The sequence below is a fragment of the Neophocaena asiaeorientalis genome, unplaced genomic scaffold (assembly GCF_003031525.2).
Source record: "Neophocaena asiaeorientalis asiaeorientalis breed wild unplaced genomic scaffold, Neophocaena_asiaeorientalis_V1.1 scaffold210, whole genome shotgun sequence".
Taxonomy (NCBI): domain Eukaryota; kingdom Metazoa; phylum Chordata; class Mammalia; order Artiodactyla; family Phocoenidae; genus Neophocaena; species Neophocaena asiaeorientalis.
In genome coordinates, this window is record NW_020172282.1 from 1026459 (window position 1) to 1049249 (window position 22791).

At 38.8% G+C, this 22791-nt stretch overlaps 1 protein-coding gene across 3 annotated transcripts in view; it reads left to right on the forward strand.

The window, feature by feature from the left end:
• DTNA (dystrobrevin alpha) overlaps positions 1-22791 on the forward strand; it is a 274470-nt gene that overhangs the window by 186855 nt on the left and 64824 nt on the right. For all 3 annotated transcript variants that reach the window (XM_024764509.1, XM_024764517.1, XM_024764501.1), the window contains exons 6-9: positions 9384-9469; positions 16342-16496; positions 19494-19599; positions 21965-22131. In XM_024764509.1, the coding sequence (XP_024620277.1) occupies positions 9384-9469; positions 16342-16496; positions 19494-19599; positions 21965-22131 (514 nt within the window). The remainder of the gene's footprint in view (positions 1-9383; positions 9470-16341; positions 16497-19493; positions 19600-21964; positions 22132-22791) is intronic.

Below are 22791 nucleotides of genomic sequence, written 5' to 3' on the forward strand. Positions count from 1 at the left end.
ACTAAATCTAGCGGGTCTAAGTTTGCTCTGTCATCTAGATTCATACCCTCTGTTTTCACTTCTCCTCCACAGAGAAGATCACTAGATGTCCATGGTTACTAATGTGGGCGGATCCCATTTTCACAACAGACTTTAACGTGCTTCTCTTTACCCGCTTCCTGCTTCCCCGGGAAACACTAACATCAACTTTCGTCAGTTGACTTAATCTCATTTCAATTCAGGAGCCTCCCTTCTTGGCACAGTTCCTCATAAAGTAGATTATATGACAAGGACCTCACTTTTAGCAAATATTATTTCCACATATATTCGAAAACTTGAAGTAGGACAATGATATATATTAAACAGTGGTTTTTCTATTTTTGGAGGTCAATTCTTTTTTTCCTTTTTTTTAATGTAGAGTCAGATTTTTTTTTTAACATCTTTACTGGAGTATAATTGCTTTACAATGGTGAGTTAGTTTCTGCTTTATAACAAAGTGAATCAGCTATACATATATCCCCATATCTCCTCCTTCTTGCGTCTCCCTCTCACCCTCCCTATCCCACCCCTCTAGGAGGTCACAAACCACCGAGCTGATCTCCCTGTGCTATGCGGCTGCTTCCCACTAGCTATGTATTTTACATTTGGTAGTGTATATATGTCTATGCCACTCTCTCACTTCGTCCCAGCTTACCCTTCCCCCTCCCCGTGTCCTCAAGTCCATTCTCTATGTCAGTTCTTAATGCAAATTCTCTAATGATGTTAATAATATTATAATTATGCTAAGATGTACTCAGCATTTACTGTGTGCCAATAATCTTACTGGTTTGGCGTTACATTATTATAATTTTTCAGGTTGAGTAAGTGATGAAGCTGAGACATAAAAAGGTTAGATAATTTGCAGGTCATACAGCTTCCTACTAGGTGAGGTAAGTGGGGGAAAATCCTTTTGTTTCAGGCATCAGTTTAAATTCAGCTCTATTCACGCTCTCTGTTTCATCTTTTTATATGAGAATTAATGTGCTTTTTTCCCCCAGACTTACCCTGCTTATTACAGGATATTATTATTATGCTCACATTCCTAACCTTTCAGGTTTGTGATCTTTAGACATATTTGACAGAGTGTATGTGAAAGAGCTATTTGGACTTAACACGTTTTACTCTGTAGATTTACAGTCAGTTTTATGACAGCCATCCAGAGCGCCAAATCCATCGTATAATAGTCTTTCATAGAGAATACAAAATTCTGGAATTTTCCTCTGTTTGGCATCTTGAACCTTGCTGAGCCATTCGAATATCCTTTCCCACTGCTGAGCCTCCGACATGATGAAAGGTACCACAGCACTATTTCAGATGCATGGATATGAAATAATCCTGGAACTCTGCCAAAATCCTTCTGCCTTTTGAGTTGTAAAAATGATTCTGATGTTCAGTGGAATATGCACTGCAAAATACACCAACAAAATGTGTTGTTTACATGTGAGGCTCTATGGATGGGTGAGAATGAAGGAAAAAGAGAAGAGTCACACGAAACCAAATGTTCTTCTCTTGACGTTTTATTATGTATGTGCCTCCATCTTTAAAATGTACTCGGCTTGGTGATTTTTTTCTTAGCACATCTAAAATCCAAGATGTCCACATTCTCTACTCACTAAAATTTTGTTCTAGTGGGAAATACCTTGTTCCAAGCTCCCTACATGTTGCTAAAATGGAAGCTCTTTCCAAAGAATTTTCATAATTGTAGATAAACTGAACATCCGTAATGTCACTCGTCTTCCTGTCAGATGTACTTTGGATGAGTGGCAGGTGGGATTTCATGGGAGAGAGGGAGACATGTCAACAGATTTGGCCCCTTCCATTCTCCATTCTAGACAAACTCCTGGCAAACTCACCTGGCCCGGTGCTATGAGGAATTATTTTCCTGGATGTTTTGCTAACATTATGGGGAGCCCAAAGCGATGCCAGGGCCAAATAAGGGATTTATTTCTATGTGTTCACATGTTAACTTTAGTCTCCCCAAAACAAGAGTAATTATGTCTGTGATCCCTTCTAAATTCAACATCTCACATGACTGCACCATCTAATATGAAAGGCCATTAAGTTAACCTTTGTAGTTTTCCTCAAAACTTAGTATTGCTCAGTATAAAACTTAAGTGGTAAATCAGAACATTTCAACTTGTGCATTCATTAATTTAACTAACATGTATTAAGAACTCGCTATGTTCTAGGTGCTACGATAGACTGGGGATGATAGTTGAGTAAGACATGGACTCTGCCCTTAAAATGTGTTGTATTAAAATTAACTAGTTTTGACTCCTTCTCCCAAGTAGATGATGGGCAAATTTGTAGGGTAGGAGCCACGTCTTATTCATCTTTATATGCCCCACTTCTGAGGCATTGCTAATAAATATTTATTGAGTTAATAAATGTGTGTTCTGCGTAGTAAGGTAGATAGCTAGGGGGAAGCAGCCGCAAGGCACAGGGATATTAGCTCGGGGCTTTGGGACAGCCTGGAGGGGTGGGATGGGGAGAGTGGGAGGGAGGGAGACGCAAGAGGGAAGACATATGGGAACATATGTATATGTATAGCTGATTCACTTTGTTATAAAGCAGAAACTAACACACCATTGTAAAGCAATTATACCCCAATAAAGATGTTTAAAAAAAATAAAAAATAAATGTGTGTTCTGTATGAACAAAATAATTCCCAGAGGAGAAACGTTTTATGACAGAGGCATGTTGTGGAAGACAGAGGAGGAAGCAGTTCTCCCAGTGAATTAAGCCACCAAAGTGTGTGAGAAACCCAAGTGTGAGTGCTGGGCCTTTGCTTATCATAAATGCTTTCCAAATGCTTCGGTAAAATATGTTGGTAAGAGAAGAACTCCTGGTTTTAGTATTCTTAAATAGAGAAATAATTCCTTGAGCCTGTTCAAAAAAGAATCGGTCAGGATTCAATCTCACTTTCAGGGACTTGATATTTGTCCTAGGGTTCTGTAATTTCAAACAGGGAACTCTCTTGGGAACTTGGAGAAATTTTATATTCTGTTTCTGTTGACCTAAAGCAAATAGACTACCAGTTATTTCTCCAGAAAGGGGAGAATAAAGGGTTTATTCGGGATCAACAAGGAATTGCTATTCAGGGTCTGCAATCCTGGAGAGTCCCCACAGGGCAAGGCAAGGAGAGCACTTTTATAGAGGGGGAAAGGAAGTTGGGAGGGCTGTAGTAAACAAGGAGTCCATGGCTTTTCATTGGCTGAGTCCTTCCCAGGAAAGGAGTCTTTCTTTTTCCGGTTGGGCTCTGTTATCATCGCAGGGCAGGAGAGCGCCCCCTGCTGGCCTCCTGACTATTTAATTGAGGTTTCTTGTTTATTAAATTTGTACAGTTCCAACTTCAGCCTACCATCCCAGACCTATTAGTATCTATTTGTTCTTTTTCCTTCTTGTCAAAAGTAGATTTTCCTTCCCAGACAACTTTTTCCTAAAAGTAGTATCTTAGTTAAAAGAAGTCAGTTTGTCTCTTTGTATAGTCATGGGAAAAGCCCAGCGTAAAGCAGTTACTCATTTTCTGTGATGATGAGTCAAACTTTGAAGTAATGCATGTTTTTAAGACAGACACCTTACCAATCTCCATATATATATATATTTAACCAAAGGGTAAGTGCTTTCCTTTTCCCATTTTCAATCAGATATCCTGTAGGAAAATTTGAAATTTTTCAGAATGAGTAAACAAGGTATAAAGGGAAATAAACAATTTAAAGAAACATTGATTAGTGAAGCAATTTTAGTTTCTACCTTTGATAATTTGCTGGTTCTCTTAAATATCCTTTTAGGTGTTAATTAAATACCAAGATAACAATTTAATTGGGTAATTTTGATGTCGAGCTAGAACAGGAAAGTAAAATTTGCCAAGGCAAAAGCTTCAGGATAATTGGCTTAAAAAAAAAATCGATTTCACGATGCAAAAAAACAAATAGTGAGGGGGAAGTGAGTAAAATATGTATATGCCTTTTGTTCTCTCTACATTGAAAGAGAAAACATTAAAATAAGTAAAATTTTGTTTTACTTTAAAAGTAAAATTATTCTTTTAATAAAAATGATAGGCTGGTAGTAAACTTATTTTTAAAGCTTTTACTGTACCTTTTACACTAGCAACTTTCACTCGCAAATAAAAGCTTATGTGGTCATGTCATTGATCACTGATTCTAAGGCTCACTCTTGCCCTAAAAGTTGATGATTCTAATGGCTACACTGTATGCTATATCCAGTATACACTGTACACTGCAGACAGTACTCTCAAACACATTTGGCTCTGTTGCCGCTTTCTTTTTTTTTTAATTTATTTTTTTTATTGAAGTATAGTTGATTTACAATGTTGTGTTAGTTTCTGGTGTACAGCAAATTGATTCAGTTTTATATATATATTTCTTTTTCATAATTTTTCCATATGTTTTATTACAAGATACTGAATATAGTTCCCTGTGCTATACAGTAGGTCCTTGTTGTTTATCTATTTTATATATAGTAGTTTGTATCTGCTAATCCCAAACTCCTAATGTACCCCTCCCCCACCTCCTTCCCCTTTGGTAACCCTAAGTTTGTTTTCTATGTCTGTGGGTCTGTTTCCGCTTTGTAAATAAGTTCCTTTGTATCATTTTTTTAGGTTCCACATAAAAGTGATGTCATATGGTATTTGCCTTTCTCCTTCTGACTTACTTCACTTAGTATGATGATCTCTAGGTCCATCCACATTGCTGAAAATGGCATTATTTCATTCTTTTTTGTGGCTGAGTAATATTCCATTGTATCTATGTACCATCCCAGACCTATTAGTATCTATTTGTTCTTTTTCCTTCTTGTCAAAAGTAGATTTTCCTTCCCAGACAACTTTTTCCTAAAAGTAGTATCTTAGTTAAAAGAAGTCAGTTTGTCTCTTTGTATAGTCATGGAAAAAGCCCAGCGTAAAGCAGTTACTCATTGGCAATCTGAACTACACATGAAATTGAAGGTGTGCTGTGGCCGTAGCTTTTCGTAAAAGCAAGACAAGCGTGTAGACTTTTTCTACTGCTCCTCTTGGAGCACCATTTGCCCTGCAGCATTAGGGACAATCTAGGTTTTTCGTCCTCAGCACACTCTGGTGGGTCTACTTCCTGAATTGTGCCAACATTCCATTTGAGCCATTTAACCACTTTACTCCTAGAGGCATTGCATGTACAGAACTCACTTGGGAACAATATGCCACTTTCCTGCTTGTTTGCCCAAGACTCCTAGGAGCTTCCTGTTATCCATCCTCAAGAGCTTGACTTTTCACTTCTTAGATACTTAGGAGATTTCACTGACTGTTCATGAGTCAAACTGCCCCGACTAAGGAAGATTCCTAATGAGAATAGCTCTTACGTTCTCCATTCGGGATGTACCACCTTCTCCCTAACTTTTGCTTCCGGTGTCAATGCCAATTCTTTTTTCACAACAAAATAGGGACCCTGATCCCAAGGTGACTTTGTTTAAGTAATGGTCTTTGGTGTGGAACCTTGTCAAAGACCTTTAGAAAATCTTTCTCTTTCCACCCCTTTTCTTCATCCTGTTATATCTACTGAAAATGTTCTTTTAAAAGATCCCTTTGTATTTAACTCTTTGGTGTCTCCATTCTCCATAGCCAAGTCCACCATCTCCACTCACTCATTCAACTCCTTAAAGGTTTATCCAGTGCCAGGGCTGAGCAAGGTCTGAACTCAGCTGGTACTGGCGTGCTTCCCACGGTGTACATTCCTGCATACCCCTGAATCCTTCTTTGTGACAGGGGTCACATTTGCAATCTGACATAGTAGCTTACATACCAGTAAATTCCAGTGACCTAATTTCACCCTTCAGTTCCCGCAAACTCTCATTGAGCTGCCCTCCACTGGGTGATTTATCTAGAGTTATTATGTCGATTTGGCAAAATAGCTCTGATACAACCACTCTTGGGTTTAATAGCAGTAATCTTGCATTTCCAGCAACAATACAGGACTAGTAATCTCCCTAGGACCTTCTGCATTAAAAGCTAAGGTTTAAGAATTCACCCGTGAGCTATCATCATTTCATCCTCTGGAGAGCTCTCTGTCCCAACATCATCTGTGGTCTGTCCTCTTTCTTGAGTTAAATTGTCCTCTCTGAATAACATTGACATATATACACTACCAAATGTAAAATGGATGGGTAGTGGGAAGCTGCTGCATAGAACAGGGAGATCAACTAAATGCTTTGTGACCACCTAGAGGGGTGGGATAGGAAGGGTGGGGGGGGAGGCTCAAGAGGGAGGGGATATGGGGATCTATGTATACATATAGCTGATTCACTTTGTTGTACAGCAGAAATTAACACAACATTGTAAAGCAATTATACTCCAATAAAGTTGTGGAAAAAAATATGGAAATTAATCCTGAAATTAACCCCAGACCATTTCAAAGCACTGGGTTTTACAGATCTTGAACTACTCTAAAGTAAATGTTGAAAATGTGAACTGCATAAAAAATAAAAATAAAAATAAATTGTTCTCTCTGACTCATTGAAAGAAACTTGCATTTGCTCTCGAGGTCTCACATATAATACTCTTCAATCTCTCTGCATTTTGAAGATTACTTTATCACTATATTACTCCTATTCTTCCACGCTTTGTAGACGCTCCTGTTATTACTTGAACCACGTTTCAGCTTAGGAAGAGAAGCTGATTACTTCCTAAAATAAAGTTGTTGATACTTCCAGTTACCTGTGCAATTGGGAATGCAGGGGATATGGAATAATTTTGAATGAAGTGGTTTTTACAAAATCATTGCATTTTTATTACAGCTACCTGCCCCCAAATTAGTGAACCACTTAATCAAAATTCTAGGGCACCTCTTATAATGATTAATAGTCATTAATTAATATAAGGAATTTATTGTTCACTAACGCTATGTGAGACAAAGTGTGAGGCACTGGGAATTCAATTAATTGAGAGGACATAATTTCTGCCCCCCAAGGATCTCACAGTGTGGAGTCGACATACATGCAGACACGTAAATAAACAAATCAAGGTCATTCAGTGATAGGTGAGTGACAGATGCCAAATGATAGGTAAAAATAAAGGGAAGAGTGATTGCTTCCACATCAGGGGAAGAACTGTTTTCGGAGCAGAGTGAATGATGATATTGAGCTGAGACTCCATGAATGGGTGGGAGAGTCCTGAGCAGAGCACAGGGGGAAGGGCATTGCCAGGGCACTGTGGTGTGGAGTGCAACAGAAATGGTAGCAGATGAGCCTGGAGAAAACAGATAAGGTTAGAACTATATCCCGCGGGCAAACGGAGGCAACAGGGTTATAAATAATGAAGTACCATCATCCCTCGGTATCTGCAGGGGTTTGGTTCCAGGACCGCCTACTGATACCAAAACCCGGGGATGCTCAAGTCTCCTACAGACAACCCCTTTATCCACCCACGGTTGCTTAAATCCGCAGATGCAGAACCGCGAATACAGGGCTCTGACTGTAACATGGTCAGATCTGTGATATGACTGTGCAAGCAGAGAGATCATTTAAGAAGTTATTACAGGGCTTCCCTGGTGGCGCGTTGGTTAAGCGTCTGCCTGCCAATGCAGGGGACACAGGTTCGAGCCCTGGTCCGGGAGGATCCCACATGCCTTGGAGCACCTGAGCCCGTGTGCCACAGCTGCTGAGCCTGCACTCTGGAGCCTGCGAGCCACAACTACTGAGCCCACATGTCGCAACTACTGAAGCCTGCACACCTGGAGCCCGTGCTCTGCAACAAGAGAAGCCACCGCAATGAGAAGCCCGCACACCGCAAGGAAGAGTAGCCCCCGCTCGCCGCAACTAGAGAAAGCTCCCGCACAGCAACGAAGGCCCAACGCAGACAAAAATAAAATAAATACATTTATTTTTTTTAAAAAAAGAAGTTATTACAGTGTTAAAGCAAGAGCTGATAGAAGCCATGGCAGTCGGAAGGGAAAGAAGGAAGTGGGTTTAATATACAGTGAAGTGGGTATGAGTACCTCAAACATTTATTTGGTTGGTAGTGAATTAAGAAAGAGCAAAAAATCAAGGGTGACCTCTTGCCAAAAATTCATTTCTGGGTAACTAGGTACATGGTGATCCTGACAACCCGAAGAGGGACTGTAGGAGGAAGAGCAGGTTAGTAGTTTAGTTGGTCAGAGTATTACGAGAGGGCTTTGGAAGATAATGAGTTCTACTTTGAATATACTTGGTTTGATGCAGGATATCCAAGTGAAGATTTCTAATATGTAATTATGTAAGTCTGGTGCTTAGGCTTAGAAATATAAACAGGATAGTCACTAGCATATAAGACTGGGTCGGTTTTGCATTCTGCCTAGCTGCCTTCTAGGTACTATGCTAAGAATGACAGCAACAAAAATGAATAACAAATGATTCCTCTCTGGAGTCTAGTAAGGAACAAAGACACAATGATTTATGATGTCTTATTCTTCTAATATGTCACATATCTGAATTTATTCATATAAATTCCTTATTCTATATACTAAACCCTTGTCAATACAGACTCTACTTACCTTTCAGCTACATTATTATTTTAAATAACTCTTTTGATCATTCTTAAGAATAGCAACCACCAAAGAAATGAATTACTAATATGATACACTGTCTGGTTCCAAGGATATAATAAACAGTTTATTCCAGCTGGAAAAATCATTTAGCAGAAATATTCTACTTCTTATAGAATGCCCTTTATATCACATTTTGTGAAGGACAAGTTAGTTATACCTCTTGAATCAACAAAGATTTGGCTGCTCTCATGTCATTTAGGTAGGAGAACTATTCAAAAGAGCTCTTACTTTTGCCCCTTTAAAATACCAACTCCCTTTGAAAAGTAAATGTATCACTTTTAAGGACAGTTGGCTTGTGGGTAGGAAATGATTGTTGAAAAAAAAGTGTGATGAAAACGTCTCCATATTAACCCTAACCCTTTTAAAATTCAGGAATTACCTGACACACACAACTTAAGATTTTTCTGAAGCCTTGTTTAAATAAATTATAGAAACTGTGGCATCATCATACATAAAATTATTTTATGAAACCCAAAGTGAAAAGAATGTTCTATAATTTTCATCTTCAGGTAAATAGCACATATTTCTATGGCTACCAGTGTATGCTTTGAGCAAGGGGCATAGACAAAGAATAACTTAAAGATTCTGCAATCTCTTGAAAAAAGGAAACATCGAATAGAGGAGTTTTTCAGAAACGTGTTGAAATGTATTCATAACCTTTTTTAAAATGGATATGTTCACATAATGCATGCAGCTCTGGTGTCCTATGGTTTCTACAGAACAGAAAATGTCAGACTGTGTTATTGGACGTTCTTCACATGACATCTCTTTTTTTCTATCATCATTAAACAGGGAAGGCCATGGTAAAATTTCAGTATTTGCTGTCAAAATGGCTTTAGCCACATTGTGTGGAGGGAAGATCATGGACAAATTAAGATGTAAGTTATTCTCTGCATCTCTGTTTGCTTACCCCTCCCGTATACCACGTTTTCCTCTACCCCATTCCTGCCAGGTCCCCCTGACCATTTGTGACTTTCCTCATTCTATGAGAGTTGTTTGAAATATAATCTTCGTTGATCCTTGGATTTTGTCGTAGAAATGTTTTCATATTAGATTAATGTCAATGAAATGAATGTTTTCCTTCTACATATGGATTATTATTTTTTATAACCTGTTGAGGATCACCAGTTAGACTGTTCATGATACTAAAGTAAGATATACATTCTTTCACATTCATTTACTGTAGAACTGCCTCACAGGCATAAGTCCATCACCATAGGGAGATGAAGACCATGTTGGGCAACCTTCCGTTTCTCGGTCATCTCAAGCCAAAGTTCCCGGCACAATTCCTCATTCTTCTCCGCCAATGCTGTTCAAATCACTGGGCACTCCAAAGTTTCCAAAGTAGACATTGCCAGAGTGTAGGCATAGGAATTATGTACAGAAACTATAAACTGAGAATTAACTGATGCCAATGAAGACATGATAGCTAGAGTGTTGAGTGATTATGGGCCTTTTGTGTACATTTTGTCACTAAATGTGGTAGATTTTTAACCAACAAAACAGTGAGAGTTTCCTGATTTGTTCACACGTTTTAGGTAAAGAAGCTGAGACATAGAGAGTTAATCACAGATGGTACCAGGAATTGAACCCTGACTTTTTCCCCGTACACCAGTGGTCTTCAAATTTTAGTGTATATGGAGTCACCTGGAGGGCTTTTTAAAAAAAATGGATTTCTGGGTCTCATTTCCAGAATTTCTGATTCATTAGGCCTAGAGTGGGTATATAGCGGGCAAGCATTTTCATTTCTAACTAGTTTAAAATCATGTATAGGTGGCTGTTTTGAAGAGAAATTGCCATGTAACCCTCTCCCTTCCCCTAAATATTATGAGTCTGAGTTATAATGCCGTATGACGAAGAGCACTGTCATGGGAATTGGGAGTCCCAGGTTGCAGGCCCAGCTGTGTGACTAATTTGCTGATTATTCTGTGGAAATCACTTCACTTCTTTAGTCCTCAACTTCCTTCTCCATCCTAAACTTGGGGATTTTGTTAGGTACCTGTAGGGTCCCTGTTGGCTGCAGGCCTCCATGACTCACAGCCTTTAGGCTCTTTTATCACCTGCTGCCTGTCCGCTGCTGAATGTAATCTTGCTTCTTGATGCACCAATAGAGGAAGAATAAAGAAGGATACCGGGGTCGGGGTGGGGGGGACCTTTATTCCTTTGGAATTTCCCCAGACATGTTCCAAGAAGAGTTATGTCATTGGAGCAGTAGATAAGGGGAACCCCACATAACCACACATCTTCCCTCACTCCCAGGAACCTCCTTTCATGGACCAGCCAAGTGCAGTCAAGTTTCATAGAAGCCCAAGCAGACCCTACAAGGTCCAGTTTAGTCTCTCTTCAGTTAGCCTGAAAGATGTAAAACTTTAAAGACATCTACCTCAGTACTTGATTGAGGATAACAGCTAAATTAGAAGGTGGCAGAAACAATGTCCTTTTAAAAAAAATAACTTAGAGTAATCCCTAAAGCATTTCCTTCAGGGTTAGGCTGGGAAGAGAAAGTTTAGCAAAATGAACCAGGGCAGAAGAAGAAACTCCTGAGGGCCTTGCCTACGGACCCCATGTCACCATTGGCCACTTATGCTGAGGACAGTAGGTAAAGGTTTTTTTTCAAAGTCTTAAGAAACATTTCCAATTCAATGTTAGGTACTTGGAGAAAAGGGTCTCTTAATAAAATAAGTTTGAGGAAAACTGAGAAAACCAGTTTTCTGCACTTCAGAACTCCTCAGAGCGTTTCCACTAACCAGGTTCGTGCTGTGCCATCAAGGACCCAGGTGCTTTCCATCTTTCCACTCAGCTCTCCTCTGTGTCAGATTTTATCCTTTTCCTGAAGGTAAAAGGGGGTACAGCAATTTCAGGAGTCACACCCACTCCAGAGGCCCCCAGCCCTTACATCTCATGGCCAGGGTGGCATCACAGACCAATTACTACATCAACCACTGCTGACAGGAAAGGAATGTCCCTGATGCTCAGGGAGTCTTCCAGTCGTTCTAACCTCCTGGGCTGAGAAGGGCCACTGCTTTCCCATAGCCCAGGATGAAATTTGGGGCCAATAAAGCTGAAGGGGATGGTTGTCAGGTAAGCAACAAATAACATCAGCACAGTTACAAAATTCAAGATTTAACTAAGTGTTCGAGCAGATCTTTACCACTTGTCAAATCCCTCAAAGTTCTCCCACAAGTCTGGAATTTCAAAGCAAACAGTGTAACTGCTCCAGTGCTGTTTTCTCACCCCATCCCATCATTCACCAAATACCCACGATCAGTGAGCAAAGCATGCATGCTTTCCAGTGGCCAAAGTCAATCCTCTGCGGCTCAGTGAAAGAAGTCACAAATGCACGCGCCCCATTGGAAAGAAACTGTTCTCCAGTGTGCAGAAATAAGCTTCAGAGAGTCGCAAATTCTGTAGAGAAACAGACTGTGTGATCACGACATTTCATGGTACCTTCTGGCAGAGCAGCAGACCTGAACGTGCCCCAGTTCTCTGAATGAGGAGTCACTATATAGTTAATCCCAGAAAGGTAGTTTTAGTGATTTCCAGGTAAGTCAGTTGAAAGCAATTTGGCCCAGAACAATTTAGCTAAAAGCAGTTTGGTTGGAAGAACCTCTCCAAAATGTTAATCAGAAATGAATATCCTTAGTCACCAATATTTCAGTGATTGAATGAACAAATTGAATTGTTCAAACAGAATGAACAATGTTCATTGGCTGAATGAACAAATATGGGCAAATCCACCCACAGACAGCCATGGTTGACTCTTTTTTTTTTTTTTTGACTTTTTTTTTAATAGACCTTTATTGGAGTATAATTGCTTCACAATGCTGTGTTAGTTTCTGTTGTACAACAAAGTGAATCAGCCATATGCATACGTATGTCCCCATATCCCCTCCCTCTTGAGCCTCCTTCCCACCCTCCCTATCCCACCCCTCTAGGTCGTCGCAAAGCACCGAGCTGATCTCCGTGTGCTATGCGGCTGCTTCCCACTAGCCATCTATTTTACATTCGGTAGTGTATATATGTCCATGCCACTCTCTCACTTCGTCCCAGCTTACCCCTCCATCATGCTCAATGGTGAAAAACTGAAAGCATTTCCACTAAGATCAGGAACAAGACAAGAATGTCCACTCTCACAACCCTTAGTCAACATAGTTTTGAAAGTCCTAGCCGCAGCAATTAGAAGAAAAAGAAATAAAAGGAATACAAATTTGAAAAGAAGTAAAACTGTCACTGTTTGCAGATGACATGATACTATACATAGAAAATCCTAAAGATGCCACCAGAAATCTACTAGAACTAATCAGTGAATTTGGTAAGGTTGCGGGATACAAACTTAATGCACAGAAATCTCTGGCATTCCTATACATCAACAATGAAAAATCAGAAAGAGAAATTGAGGAAACACTCCCATTTACCGTGGTTGACTCTTGGTAAGTGGAATTGTGGGTTTTCTTTCATCTTCTTTTGCTGGCTTGCATTTAATCATAAAACAGGTGGAGTAATGATTTTATAATAAGCATTGCCTTTATAATAAGAAAAATAAAATGAAAGGATATGGAATGCCTTGGGATTTTCCTTCTTTAAATTCTAACTCACTTTACGCCAATATGCCAACTACGCTTGTTTGGCAGTTTTTCTATTTTTGTGCGTAGGAATGAAAGAGATTTAGTTCATTCCAACTAGCCCCTTCACGTTGGAGAACACAGGGCAAGAATAGTTGGCTGAAAATAATTTAGAAATTTTAAAAAGCAAAAAAGTAGAAAACAGCAGAAATTTTAAAGCTGAGTTTTAAAAGCTGCTTTAAATGCTTTAAAAGGGACAACAACCCCCATGTTGCATCCCCATTTCCAGTACTCAGGTCCACCAGGAACCAACGTGCAGGGTGTTCATCAGGTACCCCAGGCAGCAGAGAGCGTGAGGGCGCACCCTGCAGGTGTGGGACATAGCTACCTATACATAAACGGACCTAATATAATATATTCTGTTTCTGTCAAACTGGTTTTGGTCTGATTATAGGCTGTTAAGGATCTTAAGGAATTCTGAATCCAGTGCAATAAGCCTGGAAAGTCAGGTGCTCTTCTAAAGCTTCTGGGGAGGGCTTGTTTATGGCAAACACCTTGTATTTCTTGAGTTTCTGTTACTGAACAGGTTGTTCGGCCTCCAAGCTTACCTCCAGGGTAATATTTCTAAGTTGCTGGCCTGCCTTTAATTCTTCAGTACCTCCTTCATTACTGATTGTTCTTTATACTTGGCCTAGAAGTCCCCTTTGTAAGGAAATCTTCCCTGACTCACTCCTCGCTCTAGGAACCCTCTCTCTGAGCTCCTGCTGCACCCTGTACACCCTACCGCTCCTGTACTCACACCACCTTGTCACCGTACATGACGTCGTGTCATCCAGGATCCAACCACATCTCTGTCATCCCCAATAGACTGGGACCTCCCAGAGGGCAAGAACTATGTCCTGATTTTTCTGTATAACCATTGCTTGGCACAATTTCGTGTTTATTAGGTGCCAAGTTAATTTTAGTTTAATAAATCAATGAATGTAAGTTCTTCTGAAGGATCATTGTAAGGTGCTGCAGGAAACACAAAGGTAATTTAGACTCTGATTTAGAACCTTATAGAACAGTCCTATTGGAAAGGCACAGTCTAAACATACAAGGTAAATGGCAGAAACGTGTGATATAAAATTAATAATAAAAACAGATAACATTTCTGTACCATATACTAGGTGCCAAGTACGCATCTGTGTGCTTTTCATCTAGTAACTAGCTTAATCCTTGAAACAGCCCTCTATATTATATAGATACACATATATTTCATGTTATAAGCATATTACATATATATGTGTGTATATATATGAGTGTGTGTGTGTATATATATATATATATATATATATATAATATATATGTGTATATATATATTAAAAAAACAGAGGGCCCAAGATTAAGGTACAAACACACACCATGTTGAGAGCTTCCTCAGAGTCCCCTCACTTCTTTTTAAAAACCTGAGTGGTGGGCTTCCCTGGTGGCGTAGTGGTTGGGAGTCCGCCTGCCGATGCAGGGGATGAGGGTTCGCGCCCCGGTGTGGGAAGATCCCACGTGCCGTGGAGCGGCTGGGATTAATCCCAGGGACTTAGCCCTAGTTTGGCTATTGCTTAGTAGAACTTTATCAGTACAAATGAATTTAATATTAGCTTCAAGTTTGTGAAAGGTCACTGTTGGTACCCCTTCTGCTTTTACTCTAGTTAGAGATGTTGTTTAAATTATTTCAGTGGGAGATTTGAAAAGCCTAAGCTACTCTTCAAAATGTTCCCTGGCCTAGAAAATCCAAATCTAGAAGTTCATCAGGATGGCCAAATTATAGTTAACCACCCGGCCCCCAAACAAACAACCTGGCAGCTTTAATGAGAAGGTACACTTACTTCTTCAAGGTTTCTTTTTCCTCCTTTTGATTGGAATTCTTGAGTTTCTATATGTGGAATTATATAAGAGCTTTGTTTTTGGTTTTTGGGGTTTTTTTTTTTTGCTGTTGGCAACTTCTTTTTTTGACTAGTTATAATGAAACATGAGAGATGAAATTCTCTAAGTAAACAATATTGTGAAAGCAAATAAGAACAACATTAATTTTTGTTGCTCATGTAGAATCGCTGTAGCTTCATAATTGATTAACTATTTTAAACACAATAGAAACCCTTTGTAAGTGGACTATTTAAAGAAAATGAGAGCCAATTCGCACCCTCAAAACATAATCCAATAAAAGCCTATAATATGCTTAACATCTGGCTGCGGTGTAAAACAATGCCCCCAGATTACATTTTGACCTTGAAAAATTAAGTCCAAAATGAGCAGAGGTAGCATATTGACTTTACAACTGTTTATCCCAGCAGCTGTGCTGGCCTAGTTACAATCTAGCATGGTGACAAACCGTATAATAGCCAACCCTTTCCTTCCAGTAGTGATCTCCACAGAGGAATTATAGAGTACCTTGGGAAATTATGCCAGTAATATTCATTAAGTGCCCACAGTGGCAGAAACTGAAGAAAAGAGGTTCAGTGAAGCCAGTGGCTCTGCTGAGAATAATCTGGAACCCTGACTTTACCTCACTGATCGTTGGCAAGGCCAGGCTTCCTCTCGACTGCATGAGGCAAAAGACCCTTTCCCATAAATCAGTTGCCTTCCACCCAGAACACTGTGATTTATAGGAAGTTTTCTGCTTCTGTGGGAAGTTAATCAAGTGTTTTCATTGCATCCTTATCCCCATTATGTCTTTCATTTTTCAATATCTTAAACCAAAACCCAAACGTTTTAGTGACAATATAGACGGGTAAATAGCTCGCTTGCTAGATACACACACACCCTAACATTGTCGTAATATTTTCATTGTGTATTTCAAAAGAGGTCAGCATATTTCTCACATGTACAAAAACTCCTCCTGTCAAGTTATATATGAGTTGATAATTGACCTCAAACTAAAAATGTGATGTTCTCTGTCTTATCAAAATATGCTAATTTTATCCAAATTACTAGTTAATGCTGTATGCCAGAATCATCTACAGAAAGACACCAGAGAAAACACCATGCCAGGAATATCTCAGCATAAAAACTAGCTTTCATATTATTCTTTCATAATAAATTAAATATTTAGTTTCTGCCACGTTTTTTGTTATTTGCAGTAGATATATTGAACTAAAACAGTGGGGAATCTTTACGTGATGAATAAAGATCTTTCCTTTTCCATCCATCAGATATTTTCTCAATGATTTCTGACTCCAGTGGGGTGATGGTTTATGGACGATACGATCAGTTCCTGCGGGAAGTTCTCAAACTACCCACAGCAGTGTTTGAAGGGCCTTCATTTGGTTACACAGAACAGTCAGCTAGATCCTGTTTCTCTCAACAGGTAGGAGAAAACTTGTTTAAGGAAGTATCTCTCAGTGGCTGCTCTCCTGTGTGTCACTGCAAGTCACTACTTCTTCATGGTAACTTGTAGTGTATCTTCCAGCTTCTGACAAATGACCTCTGAGTCAGTAACTGAACTCACCACATTTGGATAATAATAATAGGTGGTGTTTCCTGACCATGAACCAGGCATCGTGCTAAGTTCTTTATTTGCATTGTCTAATTTAACCCCTACAGCAACGCTATACCCTCGGAAACATTATTACCACCACACTATCGAAAGGGTTGAATTGTTACTCAGCCTCACATGAAACATGAGTCTGACCCAGCACCGAGCTTCACCAATTTAGCAAAGGAGACAAGAAAGGAATCACAGCATATGCCCCGTGCCATCTGGGAGGCCCTAAATCTTCCAGTACATTGGGGCTCAGAGCAACATGTTTTAACTGGGGGTGGTACAAGTCAGCCAAGGGAAGCTGCTTAGTTTGGGGGACTCTCCGTGTTTATATCTCTCCAGTCATGTGGAAAATCTACATGTCTAGAACTATTCTTCAGCACAGCATAGTGGAGATTTAGAAATCCATAAACTGAAGATTTGTTTACAATTTTTAAAAATCCGATCTAACCAAGTATGTCCTCTAAAAGGATCCCTTAAATAAGAAATCAGTGCTTAGCAGCCACCGAAAAGCTGCATTTACCTCCAGCTAGGAAACCTCATCTGTCTGTTTACTTGGTGATCTAAGAGGTCAAAGGTGGTGCCTCGGGCATCCCTGTAGGGCATGGATTTATATAGAATTATAAATGTGTCCATACACTCAATAAGAGAAGGGATGGCTTGATACTTTAAGTATCAAACTCTACTGCCGCTGGGGGGTGGTGGGGGCAGGATGGGGTCTCACCCAGGAAGCCTTTCTGACCTTCCCCACGCCCTCACCCCCAGGCTGGCTTAGATACCTGGCCTCTGTCCCCAGCTAAAGCATACTCCTCTTTGGAGTTCCCTTTCCCTTTCGAGTTGGTGACCTCAGAATGGATCCATTCACCTAAGCCTCCTTCTATACAACTTCTTCACCCAGAACTTCTCATCAATCACCAAGTCCTACTGATTTCACCTTCTAGAATTTTCTCAGATCTCTCTCCTCATCATCCTCGATTGCCTGGCCTATTGCATTAAACCCCAAACTGATCTCTCTGCCCCTGGATTTACTTGTTTGTTTGTACATCTGTTGATTTTAGGTAGTGCATTGTAGAATCCTCAGGAAATATACTAATGCCTCAGAATATTTCTCATTAAAAGTCAGCCAGAATAATAGGACTTTTTTAATCTAATAGAATTTATATATTCAAAAAAAGTATATAAGATGTTGCCATTGCTCAAAATTCCTTTTGAAATATCCTAGAGACTGCCCATTATATAATCTTTTATATACCCTCAATGATGAGAAATTTATGTACATGGAAATCATAGTAGCATTTCTTGACTTCCAGTAGTGATTTTTAGCCAGGATGATGAATGGTCAAAATAGATAAAATCATGTGAAGTACAAAAAGAGGCAACACTAATAAAAATAATAAGACCAGTTTATTTTTGTGCTTCATAAACTGGCTATAGCAGCAGTTCGAATGATGAAATTCCAAACTTGTTTTAATTGCTTCATTGCAAAGCCGCCCCAAGTGATTGGTTTGAAACACAGTATTATTTTAGACATATGAATTGTAGGAGCTTTTGAAAAAATACTGTCTCATTACTTATACTTTACATAATTTATCTTTTAATTATAATGCTAATATCTTTTAATTATAATTTATCTTTGAAACACAGTATTATTTTAGACATATGAATTGTAGGAGCTTTTGAAAAAATACTGTCTCATTACTTATACTTTACATAATTTATCTTTTAATTATAATGCTAATATCTTTTAATTATAATTTATCTTTGAAACACAGTATTATTTTAGACATATGAATTGTAGGAGCTTTTGAAAAAATACTGTCTCATTACTTATACTTTACATAATTTATCTTTTAATTATAATGCTAATAACAGCCCTATAAAAAGCTTATTTAGTATTATGAGGTAAAGCTAAAACTGTAAATATCTGCCAATAAGAAAACATTAATAGAAGGGTACCAAGACAGTTGTTTTGTGAATTACAAGGACAAGTGTAAGGTTTAAGCCTTGAAAAGGAACTGTAGCTCTTCAGGGCTGATTTCTTATCTAACAATATAAAACTATCCCATCCACCTTGATATTCTAATTCAAAAATTTAAGTAAAGTAGTGATTTTTGCATGTAAATTTTTTGTCATTCATACTATGAAAATATCATATATTAATATAACTTCTTATTTTGAAAGAAACTGATAGATAAAATACATTTCTTTTCTGCATCAGAAAAGCCCGGGATAATGACACAGAATCCGACTGAATTGTAAGAAAAGATTCATAAAGAAAGTAGAGAAGAGAATTTTTTTTTAATTTAGAGTGTTCTTTTCTAACAGGGAAGGATAGCTCCCTCCGAACAGGATTCACTCCTAATCTTGTATAGCAGAACCATTCACATTAACCACAAAATATTTAGTCCTTATGGAAGTTGAGGAGCTTTGAAAGGGAAGCTGTTCTACAAATTTAGAAGACTGATACGGGAATTGTCGAGTGTGCTGTGATGTACTATTGGGTAAAATTTTATGGAGAATGTCTACTCTCCATCTTTCCTCATCATTTTCATACTGTCCCTCATGTATGAAAATGATCCCCTCAGAATTGTTTTATTCCTTGTGATAATATTGACTCAGCCTCAGTGGAGATAATCCAGTCTTATGTAGGCTTAAATATAAAAAGCAATTAATGTTTTAAATTCAGAACTAGTTTCAAGCTCTGTTTCTTTATTTATTAGAGATTAATTGAATGTCTTGTTTCTTCTATCTCAAATGATATTTACATAGCAGGTAAATTAAGATTATTCTTGATTCTAAATTTTTATGGGTTTTTTGATGCAGAAAAAAGTCACCTTAAATGGTTTCTTGGACACACTCATGTCAGATCCTCCCCCGCAGTGCCTGGTCTGGCTGCCCCTTCTGCATCGACTGGCAAATGTAGAAAACGGTGAGTAGTTACTACTGAGGCAATTTTTTTAGCCTTTTTTTTTAAATTGAAGTATAATTGATTTAAAATGTTGCATTAGTTTCATGTGTACAGCACAGTGATTCACAGTGAGAGAGATATATATATATAAATAATAAAATATATATTATTTTCCCTTATAGGTTATTACAAAATATTGAGTATAATTCCCTGTGGTATACAGTAGGTCCTTGATGGTTATCTATTTTAAATATGGGAATGTGTATATGTTAATATACATATAAATAACATATATGTACATGTTAATCCCAAACTCCTAAGGCAATTTTTTTCATTACCGCAATTAGGCTATCAAATCTATAGTTATTAAGCCAAGGTCATTGTTTTAGGGAGGCCTATTTAGTAGTTCTGAATCTTAATAGAACTAACCTGTCTCCCTCATCAGTAAGGCCTTATAGGTGCACTGCACAATTAGGACTGTCCATTCTAAAAATTTATTAAATCTCACAGTCTACCTCTCAGTTACAAGTCAGGTGTGGCTTAAAAACTTACTGTAATGGAAAGAGAACCTCAGCAAGGGATGTGACATTTTCAGTATTTGTTTTAGGTATGAACTTCTACTCTTGGTACACCTGGCATTGACTGTTTCTTCCTAGGCACTCCATCAGGAATAGGTGGAGGAGATAGAAAAAAATTGGATGCCTGCACCTTGCTAATCTTTTAGTCATATGCTCCAAATTGTAAGCTTTCAGTGGTTGTAGTTATGTAAAAGAAATGAGTAATGTAACTTTTGTCATGTGCTTTTGTTTTTATAAAAGCAAGTATTTCTATGTTAAAAGTAATTACTCTTGGCATATCCAAACTTAAATATAAAATACAGTTCAGAGCAAGGTTTAAAAAATTTTAAACATGGAACAATTCATTGCCTCCGTCTGATCTTTAGATGTTCTTATTTACTGTTTAATTTAACTCTGGGAATTCTCTAGCCTTAAATAGAAAATAATTCATCTCCTATCTCTTACTGTAACCTTAACTTCTACACGTCTCTTTAATATACATTGGGGTTAAAGTTAGCTTATTTTAAATTCCCATTTAGAACATCTGGCATCTGCCCTAATTATCTCCCTTAGTTAAAGTTATAAATCTGTCCTGTTCTGCTCATGGAGAAGATTTAAAGAATGAACTTACTAGTTTCTCTGTAAGCACTACCAATCACAGATTTTTTTTTTTATGCTTCTTATTCATCTGCTAGAGCAAAGAGCCATCAAGGTCCAGATCATGCAGGATGAGTTCATATTACTGTTTTGCAGTTTAAGAACTAGTCATTTTCCAATTATAAACTTGTCATTTCATGGCTTCTCTCTCAGCATTTCCTGTTGCAGGAAATGAGTTCCTTAGGCCCTGTCCCAGAACAGTTGTCCCTAGATTCAAGTCTCACTTCAGCCTTTCCCAGGAGGCAGAAAAAGGGAATATGATGCTGGTTCAGAAGACAGTGTGTTCAAAACTGGTTATGTCTTTGTTTTTACAATTTACTTTTCATCTTTATTTATTTTTATTTGCAATATTTTCCCTGGCTGGTTAGCCAGAGAAAAAGTTTACCAAAAGCATGAATTGTTCTTATTGTTGTTGATATCTTTAGCTCATAACATGCAGTTACTTGGGTTCAAATCTCAAATATTTTACCTTGCCTGCTTTATAATTCAAATTTTCTGCCAAAGGAAGTTGTGTCTCTTGAACTATCTGACTTAGAACTGTATTCAGACAACTTATTCGTCTCTTTGGGCCCTATCCATCTGCCTCTCGGGAAATTAAAAAAAAAAAAATCTGTTAAACAAAAGCAGTGTCACTCATTAAATAAGCCCATTAGCTACTCCATTTTTTAAAAAGTAACTCAATTCTCCCATCCAGTTTTTCTACTCTTCTTCCATTTGCCTTTCTTTCTTCTTCCTCTCCTCTTCCATTTCTCTCATATTTGCTCTCAACCCACTGGGCAATCAGCTGTGTTCATCCATTGTGCTTCCGTGAGCTGTGCTGATCTCCTGGAGACAGAGAGCATTTGGGGGAAAGGCGAGCGAGCCAGTTTGGGTAATTTATAGTCTCGTAGTATAAGGGACGGGAGTAAGAAGAGCAAATGGAATTACAGAGATTTGCCCTTAAAAGAACCCCTATCCTCCATCCCCTTCTGTTTCTCCCACCTCCACACACATGCTGGAAAAGGGTAGTGAGAGTCTAGGAATAAACTTAATGCTTCTCTCGGCGAAAACTGACGATCATCGGAAATCATGGCGCACAGCAGAAAAATGCAATTCTTGTCGGACTGTATTTTTCCTTCTTCTGGCTCATACTTTTGTTTTCTTGTTTTTTTCTTCATTAACTTGCCCCTCAGTCTTCCATCCAGTTGAGTGTTCGTACTGCCACAGTGAGAGTATGATGGGATTTCGCTACCGATGCCAACAGTGTCACAATTACCAGCTCTGTCAGGACTGCTTCTGGAGGGGACATGCCGGTGGTTCCCACAGCAACCAGCACCAAATGAAAGAGTACACGTCCTGGGTAAGGCAAGGTCCAGGCAATACTTACAGCTGGATGTGTGAGTGTCGTCCAGAATGCAAGGGAACGGCAAGCATGGTGACTGAATCAAGCGACACGCTTACCTTCTCCTCTCACATTCCCTCCTTCCCCTCCCACTCCCCACCTTACTGGGACCTCTTACTTAGTGTATCTGAACCCAGTGTAGCTTCCTAAGGCTTAAAATATAGGAAGACTCAAATGATATTACTTCTTGGAATACAGATAATTCAGTACCGATTTAGGTAACAACCAAACAGCAAGGACCTTCTGGAACATAATCTCATTTTCACAGTAAGTTAAGGTTCTTTTCAAGTTTGGGGGTGGTTTGTGGGAATCGCCTAAAAATTATTGTTAGTTAGATTCTGGAGTTGTCTTAACTGCATGACTGGAACATGAAGGAAAGGCCTGTGAGCGTGTGGGCTTAAGGATGCTGTTTCATTCTACTTTTTTAGAGGAGGGGGAGATATTAGAAAATCATCTTTTCATGAGTAGTGCAAGTGACTAACTTGCTGGAGGTGACCTGTAATACTGACCTGCTAAAGGTGACCTGTCCATGTGATGAAAGTGTTCTCAGGAGCACATGGCCCTGTGTCTATGGGAGGAATTTGACTCCGTGAGCTTGCTGTTCAGGTGGTTTACAGT